The following is a 13,399-nucleotide window of genomic DNA, read 5'->3' on the forward strand; positions in this document are numbered from 1 at the left end:
AGGGAATTAACTTTCCATTATCACATCACTATAGCAATATATCGCCTGGGCAGAAATGGTTGAAAGGCTGCTTGGTAATAGAATATGGAGAAATCATGTTGGACCTTTTGTCTCATGCAACTCTGAACAATATATATTTGAAATAAAATAAGGGATGTGTAGCAGAACTATCCCCCAGAGAGTGAAAAGTAACTTTGTCGTATCTTGAGCCCCCAACAAAATGGGGGAGGCTGCAAAATTGCACGAGAGATGAGAGGATCTCTCAGTGGGGTTAATTGTATTGTCTGGTGTCTTCAGTTCTTGTTCCTGGAGAGTCCAGGGTGTGGGTATCAGGATGAGGAAGCCACATTCGCGACAGCTGCTCTGGTCACACAAAGACCCAATATAAATATCTCAGATGCTGTCGAGCAAAAATCCCCTGTTAATGCTACAAGGGTAGCCCCTGAGTCTGAGATTTTAGCACAGTCGACCACTTAAAATAATTCCATAAGGGAAGTTGTGAGTGTCATTGGATTTGGGTTTGGTTACTTGGGCGGGATTGATTGATTTTTTTATTTAGTTTCACTGTGTCATTGTTGTGTCTGTAAAATTACTGAGAACAGAAGATTTAAACTTAAGTCTAAGTGTTATCTGTTTTAGGGCAACAACAGCAGTTCCACTTTGCCTTCGGACAACGGCCCTTTCACTTTCCAACGGATCCTCTCTCTGGTTTCCGGATGCCACCCATTGGGAATTGTCAAAGTGAGTAAAAATGATAATTAAATTTCCTAACATTATTTCTAATTAAGACCTAAAATCTGTCTAATGGTGTCTACACACTAGAAGCAATTTTCGTCAAAAATTGCCGTTTTTTTAAAAAAATTTTGACGTTTCTGCCTACAAGGATAGGGGAAATGTTCTTTGAAAAGTCATTTTTTAAAGAAATTTCTACTAGTGTGTAGAGGCCATAATGCTAAAAATTAAAACACAACAGTTTCTAAGGAAGAAAATGTTTGAGTTTTGCAAAAGAGGTTATCAATACACAGCAGGAGAGTCTGGGGCAAAAAGTCACAAAACGGATATTTTCTTTTTTTACAAACCACCTAAACGCTTCAGAAATTTCTTATTAGCGCAATTTTATAAGAAATTTATCGCTCTACAATTTTGTGAAAGTCATTTTCCTCTATTTTGTTACTTTTTGCCCCATACCTTTTGTTACTTTTTACCCCAAGTGGCCATTTTTAATAAAAGGATTTCTGGAGAAAAGAATCTTTGGAAAATACTCAAACGGATAGCGGCTTTGTAATTAAAGAATCCAAATCATTTAGGAAATATTCACCAGTAGTGCATCAATTTTGGAAATTAAATAGGTACACACAGAAAAATGGAAAATTCTTAAACAGAAACACCCAGGAATTTAATTTCAAATCCCATCCAATGAATGCCAATGCCATAATTCTAAAACCTTGATCATTTAGTTTTAGTTGCAATTTTCAAATCTGTAGACATTTTTCATTTTCCAGTTAATGCTGAACTTAAGTTCTCGATCTCTTAACTTGAAAGAGCTAGGGATTCTAGCGCATTTCTTTCGCTCAGAGCTTCTAAACTTAAACGCCTCGGGGATTCACGTCCAATTTAAGTTCCCAGGATCTTATATATTCTTAAATTTAAAGTCAAAATTTTTAGTGTAAAAATTGATATCTGCTGTAAGGAAAATATTTCAAAAACACAGCTAAAAATTTCAATTTTTTTTAATTTCAAGAAGCTCAAAATCCTTGTTCGAATTCTAAGAAATTTGCGACATTGAAGAGGATCTATGCAGGCTATATACGGAAAAAATAAGCCGCTATATTTTTTTATCTTGGAAAATATTAAATTTTGAAATTTTCGATTTGTGACTTTTTGCCCCAGTCTCCCTACACTCTCGCTAATTCGGTTCTTTTAAGATCGGCCTACTTTTTTTTTACTTGAGAGAGTCTACTGGAGAATTGTGAGATTATGTCTGATTTAACCTCAAAGATTATAAAGTAATTCCTTCTAATAAAAAAAATCTTTTACGAAACATGAAACGAGAGGAAAACTTCAAAAATTTTACTAAATAATTCTTTGTTACATAACGCCATTAACTTAACTTTCTTAGGTTAGGATAGATCCAAATTCAAAATAATCTCCAATCTAAATTTGCACTTTAGGGGAAGTGCGCCAAATTTCAGCATAATTGCAAAATAAGCACCAAAGTCCTAACTTTGACATATAATATTTTAAATACGTATTGATTTTTTTGTTAATTTTTGTTCAGGAAGGTTGTTTGAAAACTTGAAAAGTAGTTTATCATCTTTGTTTTCTTTCTAAAATGTTTAAAAATTAATAAAAATATAAACATTGCTTTGTGTGATATTCCGACCACTTTGAATGAAATTTCGACCACTTTATTTGCGACCATCTTGTATGAAACAACGGATAGAAAAATTGAAAACGTCATGTTTAACGAGTTGAATATTAAATTTAATACAATTATGAGCCAGGGATACCTGAGATCTTCCGTGTATTTATCCTAAAGAGTCCTTGGCACCCCAAATTTACACGCAGATTCCCGTAGCAACTTGCTCTTCCGAAAATTTTTCAAAGCCTTTTCCACATCATTTTTTCATAGAGGAGATGCTTTTCTTTATTTTTTATGCATTTTATAATTTGAATTTGAAAAGAAAACTAAATAATAATAAATTTAGGGAAGCAAAAAATGTTGCCGAAATAATAAACATTACCTCACTGGAGTAATGTTTACAAAATGTCTATTTACGAAGTACACTTCTAAATTCATCCGGAATCTAAAAAATGTTTCACAGTCTTTAGATTTCGGACATAAACAGAAGACATAAACAAAAACAATATTTTAAATCTTTAACAGACAATCAATTTTAATGAAAAATATCGAGGGGAAGTCATATGTATTTTACCACAAATTGCAATTTCTAAAACACAATTTTAATTCAAATTATTATGGCTCTAGCACGCCTTTTAGATCAGGAAAATTTCATGAAATCAAAATTCACATCTCGTTCATTTTTACACTTTTGCATATGTCTATCTCATTCTTTCGCACTCCAAATTCGATTAAACTAAATTGAATTAAGAGTGACGTTTAAAAAAAAAAGTAGAATTCGAACGAATGAAGTAACATATTCAAAGCATGTGAGTTAGAAAGGGATTCGAATTTCGACTTCATAAAATTTTCCTGATCTAAAATTCGTACCGGAGTATTAATTAGGGGAAACTGGGGCACAACTAAACACGGGGCAGCACCAAACACTAATTTTTATTTCTAAACTACTTGTACTATCTCGACCATTTCTTCAGTGGACAAGCATCCCTATAATGCTTATAAACTTCTATAAGTGTTTTCCTCTGAAGTCAACTGTCTGATTAAAAAATTGCACTGTTTCTTGGTACCCCATGTTCGGTGGTGCCCCAGTTTCCCTTATTTATAAATAATTTAATAATAATTATTTAAAAGAAAAAAATCATTCACTATTCGAAGATTAAATCCATAATTTTAATTGATTTAGTTGCTTGGCCGAAGTTACAATCAAAGTTGCCGAAATTTGCCACAGTTCCTCTGTAAAAAATATTCATTTATTCATTTTCAACCGATTATCCCTATCGAGGTCGTGGGCTTGGGCCACTCAGGTTGGCAGCCCATTGCCTGTCGATCCTTCGCCACTTCAGGAAGATGTTCGGAGTTGATCCCAAGACGACTTAAGACAAGATCCTGAATTTGTTTTAGCCAGCTTGTCCTAGTCACATGCCTCCTAACCAAGAAAACACGGGTTTTGGAGTCGTTATGGCTTCGGCACACCTTTTAGATCGGTTAAATTTCATGAAATCAAAATTCACTTCTCTTTCTTTCTCAAAAGACTTGCATAAGTCTATCCCACTCTTATACGGGCTTCAGACCTAAGACTTAGCCATATGGCTTAACTTATCTCATATCGTATCAGTCAAGATTTTTTAGAAAATTTTGACTTAGGATTGGTTTACAAAGGGCAAATGACCTATTACATTTTGAAAAATCAATAAAATCAGTTGCTGTTTATGGTTTTGAGACCGTCGGGAGCTGGGCTAAACCTCTAATCTGAAGACGGTCTTACGGTCTCAAAATTGGACTGAACCAAATTTAATTTGGTATGATGTTTAAAGGAAAAAGAAGAGTGCGAAAGAGTAGGATAGACATATGCTAAACTTTTAAGAAAGAAAGGGATGTGAATTTTGATTTTATGAAATTTGACCGATCCAAAAGGTGTGCTAGAGCCATTAGTATTCAATTCACCACTAAGGACTTCTCATAGACGCAAGAATAACCTTTGTCAGTTGTCTAATATCCCAGTAATGAATTTGCAAAGCTGAAGAAGAAAATGAACAAATTTTGTAGCATTGGCTTTTGCCTTTGTGAGTCCAATGAAAATCATAATCACACAATTTTCCCTGATGCTATAGAGCTCCAAGTGCCGGAAGGTGGAAAATCTTTGTTCAAACAAGACGAAATCCAACATAACACCCACCTCTCTGGCTCGACTTGATGCTTTTTGGTGTATTGTGGGTGTGTGCTGGTGGAGAAGTAGATGCTACATCGTCTTGCCCCCCAAACTGTTGGAACTCTCCACCTTCTGGGCGCCACCATTGGCTTCTGCGCTGCCGCCACCTAAGCCATTCATCTCTCCGCAGAACCCAACCAGAGAGTGGCGGAGCCCCGCAATATCTATATTTGCCTCCTGATATGACGATGATGCCGAGATGCGAACTCTCGGAGAATAGAAAAGCGGGAAAATGGGGGGAGAGTGGGTGGGAAGTTGCTGGTGTGTTAGATTCGAGCTCCACCACAACTTCGGGTTTCGTTCTTCCACCCATTCTGGCATCGACGTCGTCACGCTGCCGTCGCCACTGTTTGGCTTTTCTTTTTCCCTTCCGTATCCATCTGTTGGGAATCTCGCCCCTTTTTCCAACCTTCTGCACTTTGTTAATCCTTGCTGTATCGACATAAACATGCCATGCATGAATATGTTGCTCTCAGATGAATTTTCATCATCATTTTAATAAAATCATTCTGCCATGTTGCACATAAATAATCCCTCCCGAACTGAAAATACCTTATTCGCCTCTTACCTTTCTCCAAATCTTCTGCAGACACCTTTTGTAATGGTAGGAATTCTTTACACCAAAATCCATCCCAAAAACAATCCACAAAGCACACAATTGCAATTTTGAGGAACATCTTTCTGCGGGGATTGGAAAGTTAGAAGAACAGCTGAAGCTTTTGATAGATTCAAATTAAATGGTATCATTTCAAATGATCAGGTTCATCCAGAGTTGAACAGGGATTGAAGATCAAATTGGTTTAATTCTTTATCGAGTGGGATAGCAAGGGAATGATCCACTATGAGTTACTGCCATTTGGCTAAATACTGATTTTTAACTGCGCATCTAATAACTAGAAACGGTCAGAATTAACCAATAAAAACGAATTGTGTTAAAACTTTAAGGTTTTTTCCATCGGGTTAATATTTCTTTTCGGCTCTGATAATTTGAACTTAAGAGATATATTGAAATAATTTAAAAAATAGTGATAAGTTAAACCTAAACCTTATAAAATAAAGCATTGAAAATCGTTTAAAAATAGGAGCTCATTATGCAATCGCATATTAAAACGATATCTGAGGTTATACAAGGTAAGCCACATCCATAAATTTAACTGTAGATAGATGGAGCTAGAACAGCTAGAAGTACTCAACCACTAAAGATTTAAATATTCAAGAATGATACATCAATTACAGATACTTTACCGATTCTTTATCAATTTAAGACCGACGTAGCCGGATTGGAAATTTCAAGACCTTTCCAAAATATCCAAAGTCAAGCAAATCGATTGAGAAATAGGCTTTCAAAGTGGTTTAAATTTTACCTTTGAAAATTCTATATCGAAATATTTTTCGGTCATACATGTCTATCTACGAATTATTCACCTTGACTACCGTTAAACCTTTTAGAATAAAAACGAAACAAAACTAGGAACCTTTTCTAAATAAACCTAAAAACATTGTTTTAGTGGTGGGGGTGAAGGGGATGAGGGGAAAACGGAAAAAGACTGTCCTGAAGGGGAATTCTGTACCGCTCTGGCAATATTACAAATTGGGTTAGAATCTTAGGAGAGCTTTTTCGAAAATGGGACTCTGTAGCCTTGGCATTGCCATTTCGGCCATTTCAGCTCATGTGACATTGCCAGAAGTCATACATTTGAGATTTCTGGCAATTAAAATGACAATGAATGTTTTTAAACAAATAATCCAAGACAGACTGTATTTACATAATATATCACCAAGTAAAGGCACTTCATTAAAAAATCAGTGAATTGTATTTTCGAACTCATATGATATGATAAAAAAGCTCAAATGGCATTGTCAGGTTTCGAACTCACGTGTGACAATGTCATGACAAATTACACATATCATGACACTTACCAAGAGCTTCATAAAGCTTCTTACAATGGCTATTAGATGCTCATTGGCCTGTAATGTTGTCATTTTGAAAGAACCGTTTTATTTAATAGGTTACCGGAATTCGTCGGGAATTGGAGTGATTCTTAGAAAAAAACAATAACTCTTTCCAAAGCTTTCGGCTCGGTCTCTAAGCCCTTCATTAATAGCTGGAGCATAGAGTCTCCTTTATTTTCCCTTTTAGTAAATTTTAATGTTGTTATTGACTTAATAGGTATGGAAACCGGTAAGCGTCGGGTAAGAAGAAACACAGAAAAAATCAAATTTTTCCCAAAGCTTTCGGGCTTGGACTCCAAGCCTTCCTCAGTGGCTGGATCTGGAACCCCATGAACCACACGATCCCTGAGAAAGACTCTGAAAACACAATTTAGTTGACCACTGAAGAAGATCCACATCAGGATCGAAAGCTTTGGGAAAAACCAAAAAAGTGTTTTCAACTTAAGGTGACTAACTTCTCACTGGCAATCATCGGAAACACCTTTCTGATGAACGTAGCCGTTCGTGAGAAGCTGCATCTTATGAAATCCTATGAAAGGCGTGGCTTATTTGTTACCTCTCAGGGTACCTCGCAGGACTCTTCGGGTTGTCAATAGGGGAGAGTGGGGCAAAAGTTGTCAAAACGAAAATATCAATATTCACTATTTTCTAAAATAAAAGAGACTGAGGCTTGAAATTTTTATTATAGATAGCCTTCATGAACCTTCTTAAACATCAATTTTGAGAATCTCCACAAAATCGACTTTTAGAAAATAATTCTAAAATCACATTTTTTTCGAGATAGAGGAAAATAGTCTTATGCAATGTTGTAGAGCAGTAAATTTCCTATAAGAATATGCTCATTATAAAACGTATTAGTTTTCCCAGAGCTCGTGAAAGAATTAAATATGCGATTTGACAAATTTTGCCCCAGCCTCCCCTAAGTTGATCTAACAATTTTTAATCCTTTTTCAAGGTGACGACAAAAAGTAATGATATGCTTAGTGGGTACTATAGCACATCATTATTACTCGTTTAAAATATGAAGTAATCGATTTTTGCTAGCTTGAACTTCTAAAAGGGGCGTGGCCTATTTTTTTATTTCCTTAAAAAATGAAGTCCAGTCTTGCAAGCTTTCTAGGCTAGTCTTCTTTTTGAAAATTCTAGATTCTTTATAAAGAAAGACACAAGGACCTTTTATGGAATTTCCTATCAAATATTTAGAGAAATCTTTCAGAAAAACAAAATCTTTAATCTATAATTATTATCTTTAATCTATGATTTTTGCAATTCCAACTGCAGTAAAGGTAGTTTCATGACACTGGGAAAGTTTTGGGTATTGCTGGGGGTGTCAGAAGGGAATTCGATGGAGGAAGTTGAAGAGAAGTGGAAGCTCTGAAGAGATGGGTATAGAGGTTTTTGTGTACATCATATTTGCATATTTGAGTAGCGATTTCGGAAATCCGTGTGTTCAACATACCTCATACTTTATTCACACGGATGAATATAATGAAGCGAGTTAAGAACACGCAAATTTTCCAGAGGATGTGTGCATTATTTATGGAATTAGACACAAATTTTCTATTTTCATGGATTTTCCATCTCTCTGCACACTTTATCCACATTTTCATATTTATTTTGAGGTACTCTTTGGGGTGTTTAAAGTCATATTTGTAAAATTTATCACCGTTCTCCTTTACCAATTTCATTATCGTCTGGCAAAGAATACATTTTTCCGGGATTTATATTTCCGATAAATTATTTTTTATTCTTATTAGGGGAAAGAGTTCAGCTTTTTCTAAATATATTGCGGAGGCACATTTATCCAGAATCATAAGAAAAATTGAAGAATTGTGAAGCTCGAGATCGTACGAACCATGGGAGGTTTCCCCTATTCGAATTTTGTGGAAAAACAATTATTAGTCTACTTATTAGGTGAGATTCTTAACAATCTCACCTACTATAATCCTAACAAAATTTCATGTCCTCCGATCGCGCTCAAACTTGGCCAAAATGTGTTTCGCCACTTCCTGATCACGAATATATGGGGGGCTAAGTTACGTTCCCGGCCGGCCGGCCGGCTGGCCGGCCGTCCGGCCGGCCGGCCGTCCGGCCGCTCTTTGGAGCTTAATAGCTCCTAAACTAAAAAAGATATCGACTTGCGGTTTTCGGCAAAGGTTAAATATCGTATGAAAATTGCAACATGGTGCATTAACCCCCCACCCCCCACCCCTCATTCCGCCATTTTGAAGACCCCCCTTTTTTTGTTTTCTCAATAGCTCCGGCCCTATGGCATCGAGCGGGCTCAAATTTTAGTATGTTATAGCTGGGCCTTAGAGCTTTCCATCAATATCAAACTTAAGGTCCCCCGACCCCCCTGACCCGAGCTATAAGGGTCCAAAAAAATTTTCTTAAAATGGCCATAACTCCGGTTCTAATTGTCAGAATTTAAAAAATGAGGGCTTTTTGGAAAGCTCTCGTGAAATGCCACTTCCTCTTCTAACATCGCAAGTTCATAAAACCACTGCTAGGGGCGCTATTATTAAAAAGAAAATTTTTAAATCTTAAAAGTTAAATAACTCAAAAATTCCTTATGCAATCGGGCTGAAATTTTAGTATGTTGTAGCCGTTGATTATACCTATCAAACAAAAAAAACCTTAAGTCGATCCATAACCCCTGACCCGAGCTATAAGGGGTCAAAGTTCGAACATTGACCGGCCTCTATCTCCGGTTGTAATTAACATATCGACATAAATTTTACCTTTTTGGTTTCGTCTCGATGAGCACTTTCAGATGGAAGTTCAAAAGGTCACTACAGGTGGCGCTGTGATAGCGTCAAAATTCATCGAAATTCAAAGTCACTTTTCTCAAAAACGGCATTGTGCAAGTTAATGAAATTTTAGTATGTTGTAGTCCAGTCTAGGACGTTTCCAAAATGGTGCGTATGTGCGCTGTGGTTTCAATAGAACCGGAGATATGAGGGGTCAAAGTTCACAAAATTCAAAAAATCATATCTCCGGTTCTATGTGACCGATTTTGATGAATGAGGGCTTAAACGAAAGATCTCACCAAATGCTACAACTTTCTAGAATATTTGAACTTCGTGGGACCAACACCAGGGGCGCCACAGTCGAAAAACCAATTTCAATATCACATAACCTCAATTATCTCGACTGTCGCTAAACCGATTTTGATGATTACTTCGACATAATTGTAGAGGACATTTGTCTCTACATTTCGTCCATACATCATTTTCCGGTCAGACTACGCTATCACTCCGATTTTGCCGTTTAAGTGTGAAAAAATTGATTTTTCCAATAATAACGCTTTGAAATCATTCAGATGCCAATTTGACTGCCTCTACTCCACCAAGACACTTAAAATAGGGTTTTAAATGAAAAGTCCCACAGAATACAACAATTCTTTGATATAGTTGAAGTTCAACAAATGACTACTTGGGGCACTCTGGATGAAAAAACGAGTTAAGAAACAAAAAACCTCGATTATCTTGGCTTCTGAGTAATCGATGAGATCATGTTCTATGGAAAAATTATAGAGAACATTCTGGTCTACATTTCACCCATATAACACTTTTCTGTCGGTTCATCCAAATCCTTGATATTTTGGTTTAAATACAAAATTTGTATAATTTCACGAATTTGATTCAAGATAACTGAATGGCGTCTCCCTACTTCAGCATCAAATCGAATTTGCATGCACTCCGAGTTAGCTCACGTTAAGAATCTCACCTACATAAGCCGGTTAGGATTATCTGTCCCTTTTGACCTGTATCTATGTATCCAAACCTAATCCCATGAAAAGCCAAGTTTTATTTTAATATCTTTTTTTTATATATTTTTTTAAATGAAACGATTTAAAGTATTTGATCTCGATCGATTTTCAGGAGTAATTTCAAGGATAATTTTGATAAGTTTTGATTTACAAGTGGTTTAATGCTCAATTCCAAAGTGGGAGAGTGTAAATTAATCTGCAAGTTTTTTTCCCTATTTATTTGTTCGTTTTATCCACTTTCACTGTGATATTTAATCTATTTTTGAATCATTTCATTTTAATAATTATTGCGGTTGACAGGAACATTTTGAGTGCAACCTCAATAATAATCAATGAAAATATTTCAATAATTAAATATTGGTGCAATATACGGAAATCATTATTATTATTAATGTTTGTGGAGTGCTATGTTAAGATTTTTTTGTAAATAAATTAATTTGTCCTGATTAATATTGTTCTATTTCACTTTTACACGATTATTCATATCAATAACCCCTGTTTAGAGATGAACAAATTAATTAAAGAGGATCTTCTGTGTATGGGCTTTGAATTTTCCGGGAAAGTTGTTTTTTCATCCTTGGCTTTTTACCGCCAAAATGCCACCTTTCCCATTTTGCTGGAAAATGAAGAATAGAAGAGGGATAAGGGCCTTGTTGTATATATTTAGCACCAAAGTGAAAGGGAAGGAAATGCCGAAAAATGGTCTTGTTGTACATGTTATGCGGAAAAAAGGGTTCATGGTTGGGATTTTCTAGTTGGAAATTGACGTGGGGATTCCGTCTCAATGGAAAATCTGCTCATGTTTTTACTTTTATGAATTCTTCGACAGGGAATTTCTTCCCCAAATGAACATTTTTGTTGTTCAATCAGACAAACGATCTGTTCAAACGAAATTTTCACCCTTTTGGTATTAAAATAATTTTTTATATCTCAATTAGTTATATTGAAAATATTTATTTAGCACTTTTAAGTATGAAGCCTTTTTTCCAATATTAATTTAATGAATCGGACCTATTTATGCCAATATAGTTTAGGTAGGCTTAAGTCACCCATTTCCTTATTAAATTTCTTTTAAGTTCATTAAATAATTATTAGAAAAAATATGAAATGTTCGAAGCCAGAGTGTGTGCGAAGCCAGAAAGCCTTTTCCCTATATGCTATATCCTAACAGTAAATTCGCACCAATTACCTACCGTAGATGCAGGTGGTAAAGTCACCCCCTTCCTGTTCGAGAGATTTTCTTTACTTCTAAAACTTAAGGATGAACTTCACCGATCCGATCTACCATTTATGATCGGTGAGGACCGTTCTCAAACATTAGAATTAAAGAAAAGTTTACGTACAGTAGAGAGGACGCAGTCACCCGGGTCTACGGTATATTAAAAATTAAGCTTTATTGATCTTTAAGTTTTCCGTTTCATGACCGTTTTGAACCGATTTCAAATAACTTCAGGAATCGTCCAAAATAACCTAGATAAATAGCAATTGGCTTTCCGAAGTATTTGAACTTGTGACTTAATGCTATACCTTAAAAGTACTTTCGCATCATTTACCGTTTACCGGTTCTCAACCAATTTGAACTGGTTCATGAATCAGTCAAGATTGTCCAAGAGGTTTAAGAGTAATAAAATAGATCAGAAGTGTGTAAGAAGCGTTTGAAACCAAACAAACGCCAAATAAAGCTTGTACGTTAATGGTCAAAACGCTACCTGAACAAACTTATTTTGACGTTTATTCGGTTTCAACGGTTCTTGCACACCTCTGGAATAGATTTTCGGACAAAAATAACATATTTAACGGTTACTTAATCGATTCATTACCTGTTCGCAACCAATTTGAACTGATGTATGAATCGCTCAAAATTCTACCTAAAACATATCTTTGAAGTAATATAATTAAAAATCGGATTAAAATTAGTTACCGTTTCATAACCGATTGGAATCGGTTTAAGCTTGTCAAGAATTCCAAGACCTTTCCATGACATTGCAAGACCTTTCCAAACATGATACCATTCGAAGAAATGCGTTCCCTAAAGCTATTTCAAGTTTTGAGCTTGAAAAACCGTTTTTATTGAATGATTCAGTAGCATTTCCGTATAAGAGCGTAATGTCCGCCTAGGCTATGTCTAAATATACCCATAAAAAAATCGAACGGTGCGTTTTCGATCGATCGAAAAGAACAGAGTCTTTTTGAAGGGAAAAAGGGCTAAATTAAGGGGAGAGCCTGCATTAGAAGAACAAAAAAATTTTTCGCAAATCGCAAAGAAAAGACAGTTAGCACAGTTACTGATTCAACCAATAAAATGTTTTTTACGTATTTGAACGGGTTAAATTTTTTATTTCAATAAAAATACTACAAAATAACGGACTAATGAGTATTTCCCTAATCGTCAGCAGTACTCCCTGCTCATACTGCTTAATCGTCAGCAAATATGTGGGGGAAAGTACTCTCCCTTCGAACGTTCATGCCTTCGAATAATGTGAATTTTCTTTTGTTTTTCCTAAGAGACTTACACATTTTTATCAAATATTAGTTAGTTTATCATCAATTATTGATAATTACAAGATAATTATTTGTAAGTCTCTTAGGAAAATAAAAGAAAAATCATATTATTTGAAGGCATGAATGTTCGAAGGGAGAGTACTTTCCCCTATATGGCTTTAAATTTTTATCTCATAATTTTCTCTTTGAATTTAAAAAAATAATTATTTTTTCATTGAAAAAAAAAACACACTGAAAAAATTTTTAAAACCATTTGGGTTCAACCGGAAGAGAATTTAATGGTGCTATTCCAATGAAAAATTAAAATGTTTTTTGGCACATTATACTCTTCTCAAGTACTTCTGCATTATCATCTTTTCTTTTTGTTGGTGGGTATTTCGACTGTTTTCCTCAGTCTTCGCCGTGTTCTAAAACCACAAAACAGTCGAGTCGTGACAAGAACCAAAGGTCGATAGTGCAGAGGCACTTAAGAACAGTAAAGTACTAAAACACATGTTCATTTTATATTGGAATAACACCTTAATAGCGAAGTGAATTATTTGTCTGAATAATACTATTCTAATGGAAAATGAAAAGGGGAAATCTTTCTCCTGAAAATTGT

At 35.3% G+C, this 13,399-nt stretch overlaps 1 protein-coding gene across 1 annotated transcript in view; it reads left to right on the top strand.

Moving 5' to 3' along the window:
* LOC129806185 (runt-related transcription factor 3) overlaps positions 1–13,399 on the top strand; it is a 68,397-nt gene that overhangs the window by 38,307 nt on the left and 16,691 nt on the right. The window contains exon 3 of the mRNA XM_055854585.1: positions 640–745. Coding sequence (XP_055710560.1) covers positions 640–745 — 106 coding nt within the window. The remainder of the gene's footprint in view (positions 1–639; positions 746–13,399) is intronic.

The sequence above is a fragment of the Phlebotomus papatasi genome, chromosome 3 (genome assembly GCF_024763615.1).
Source record: "Phlebotomus papatasi isolate M1 chromosome 3, Ppap_2.1, whole genome shotgun sequence".
Taxonomy (NCBI): Eukaryota; Metazoa; Arthropoda; class Insecta; order Diptera; family Psychodidae; genus Phlebotomus; species Phlebotomus papatasi.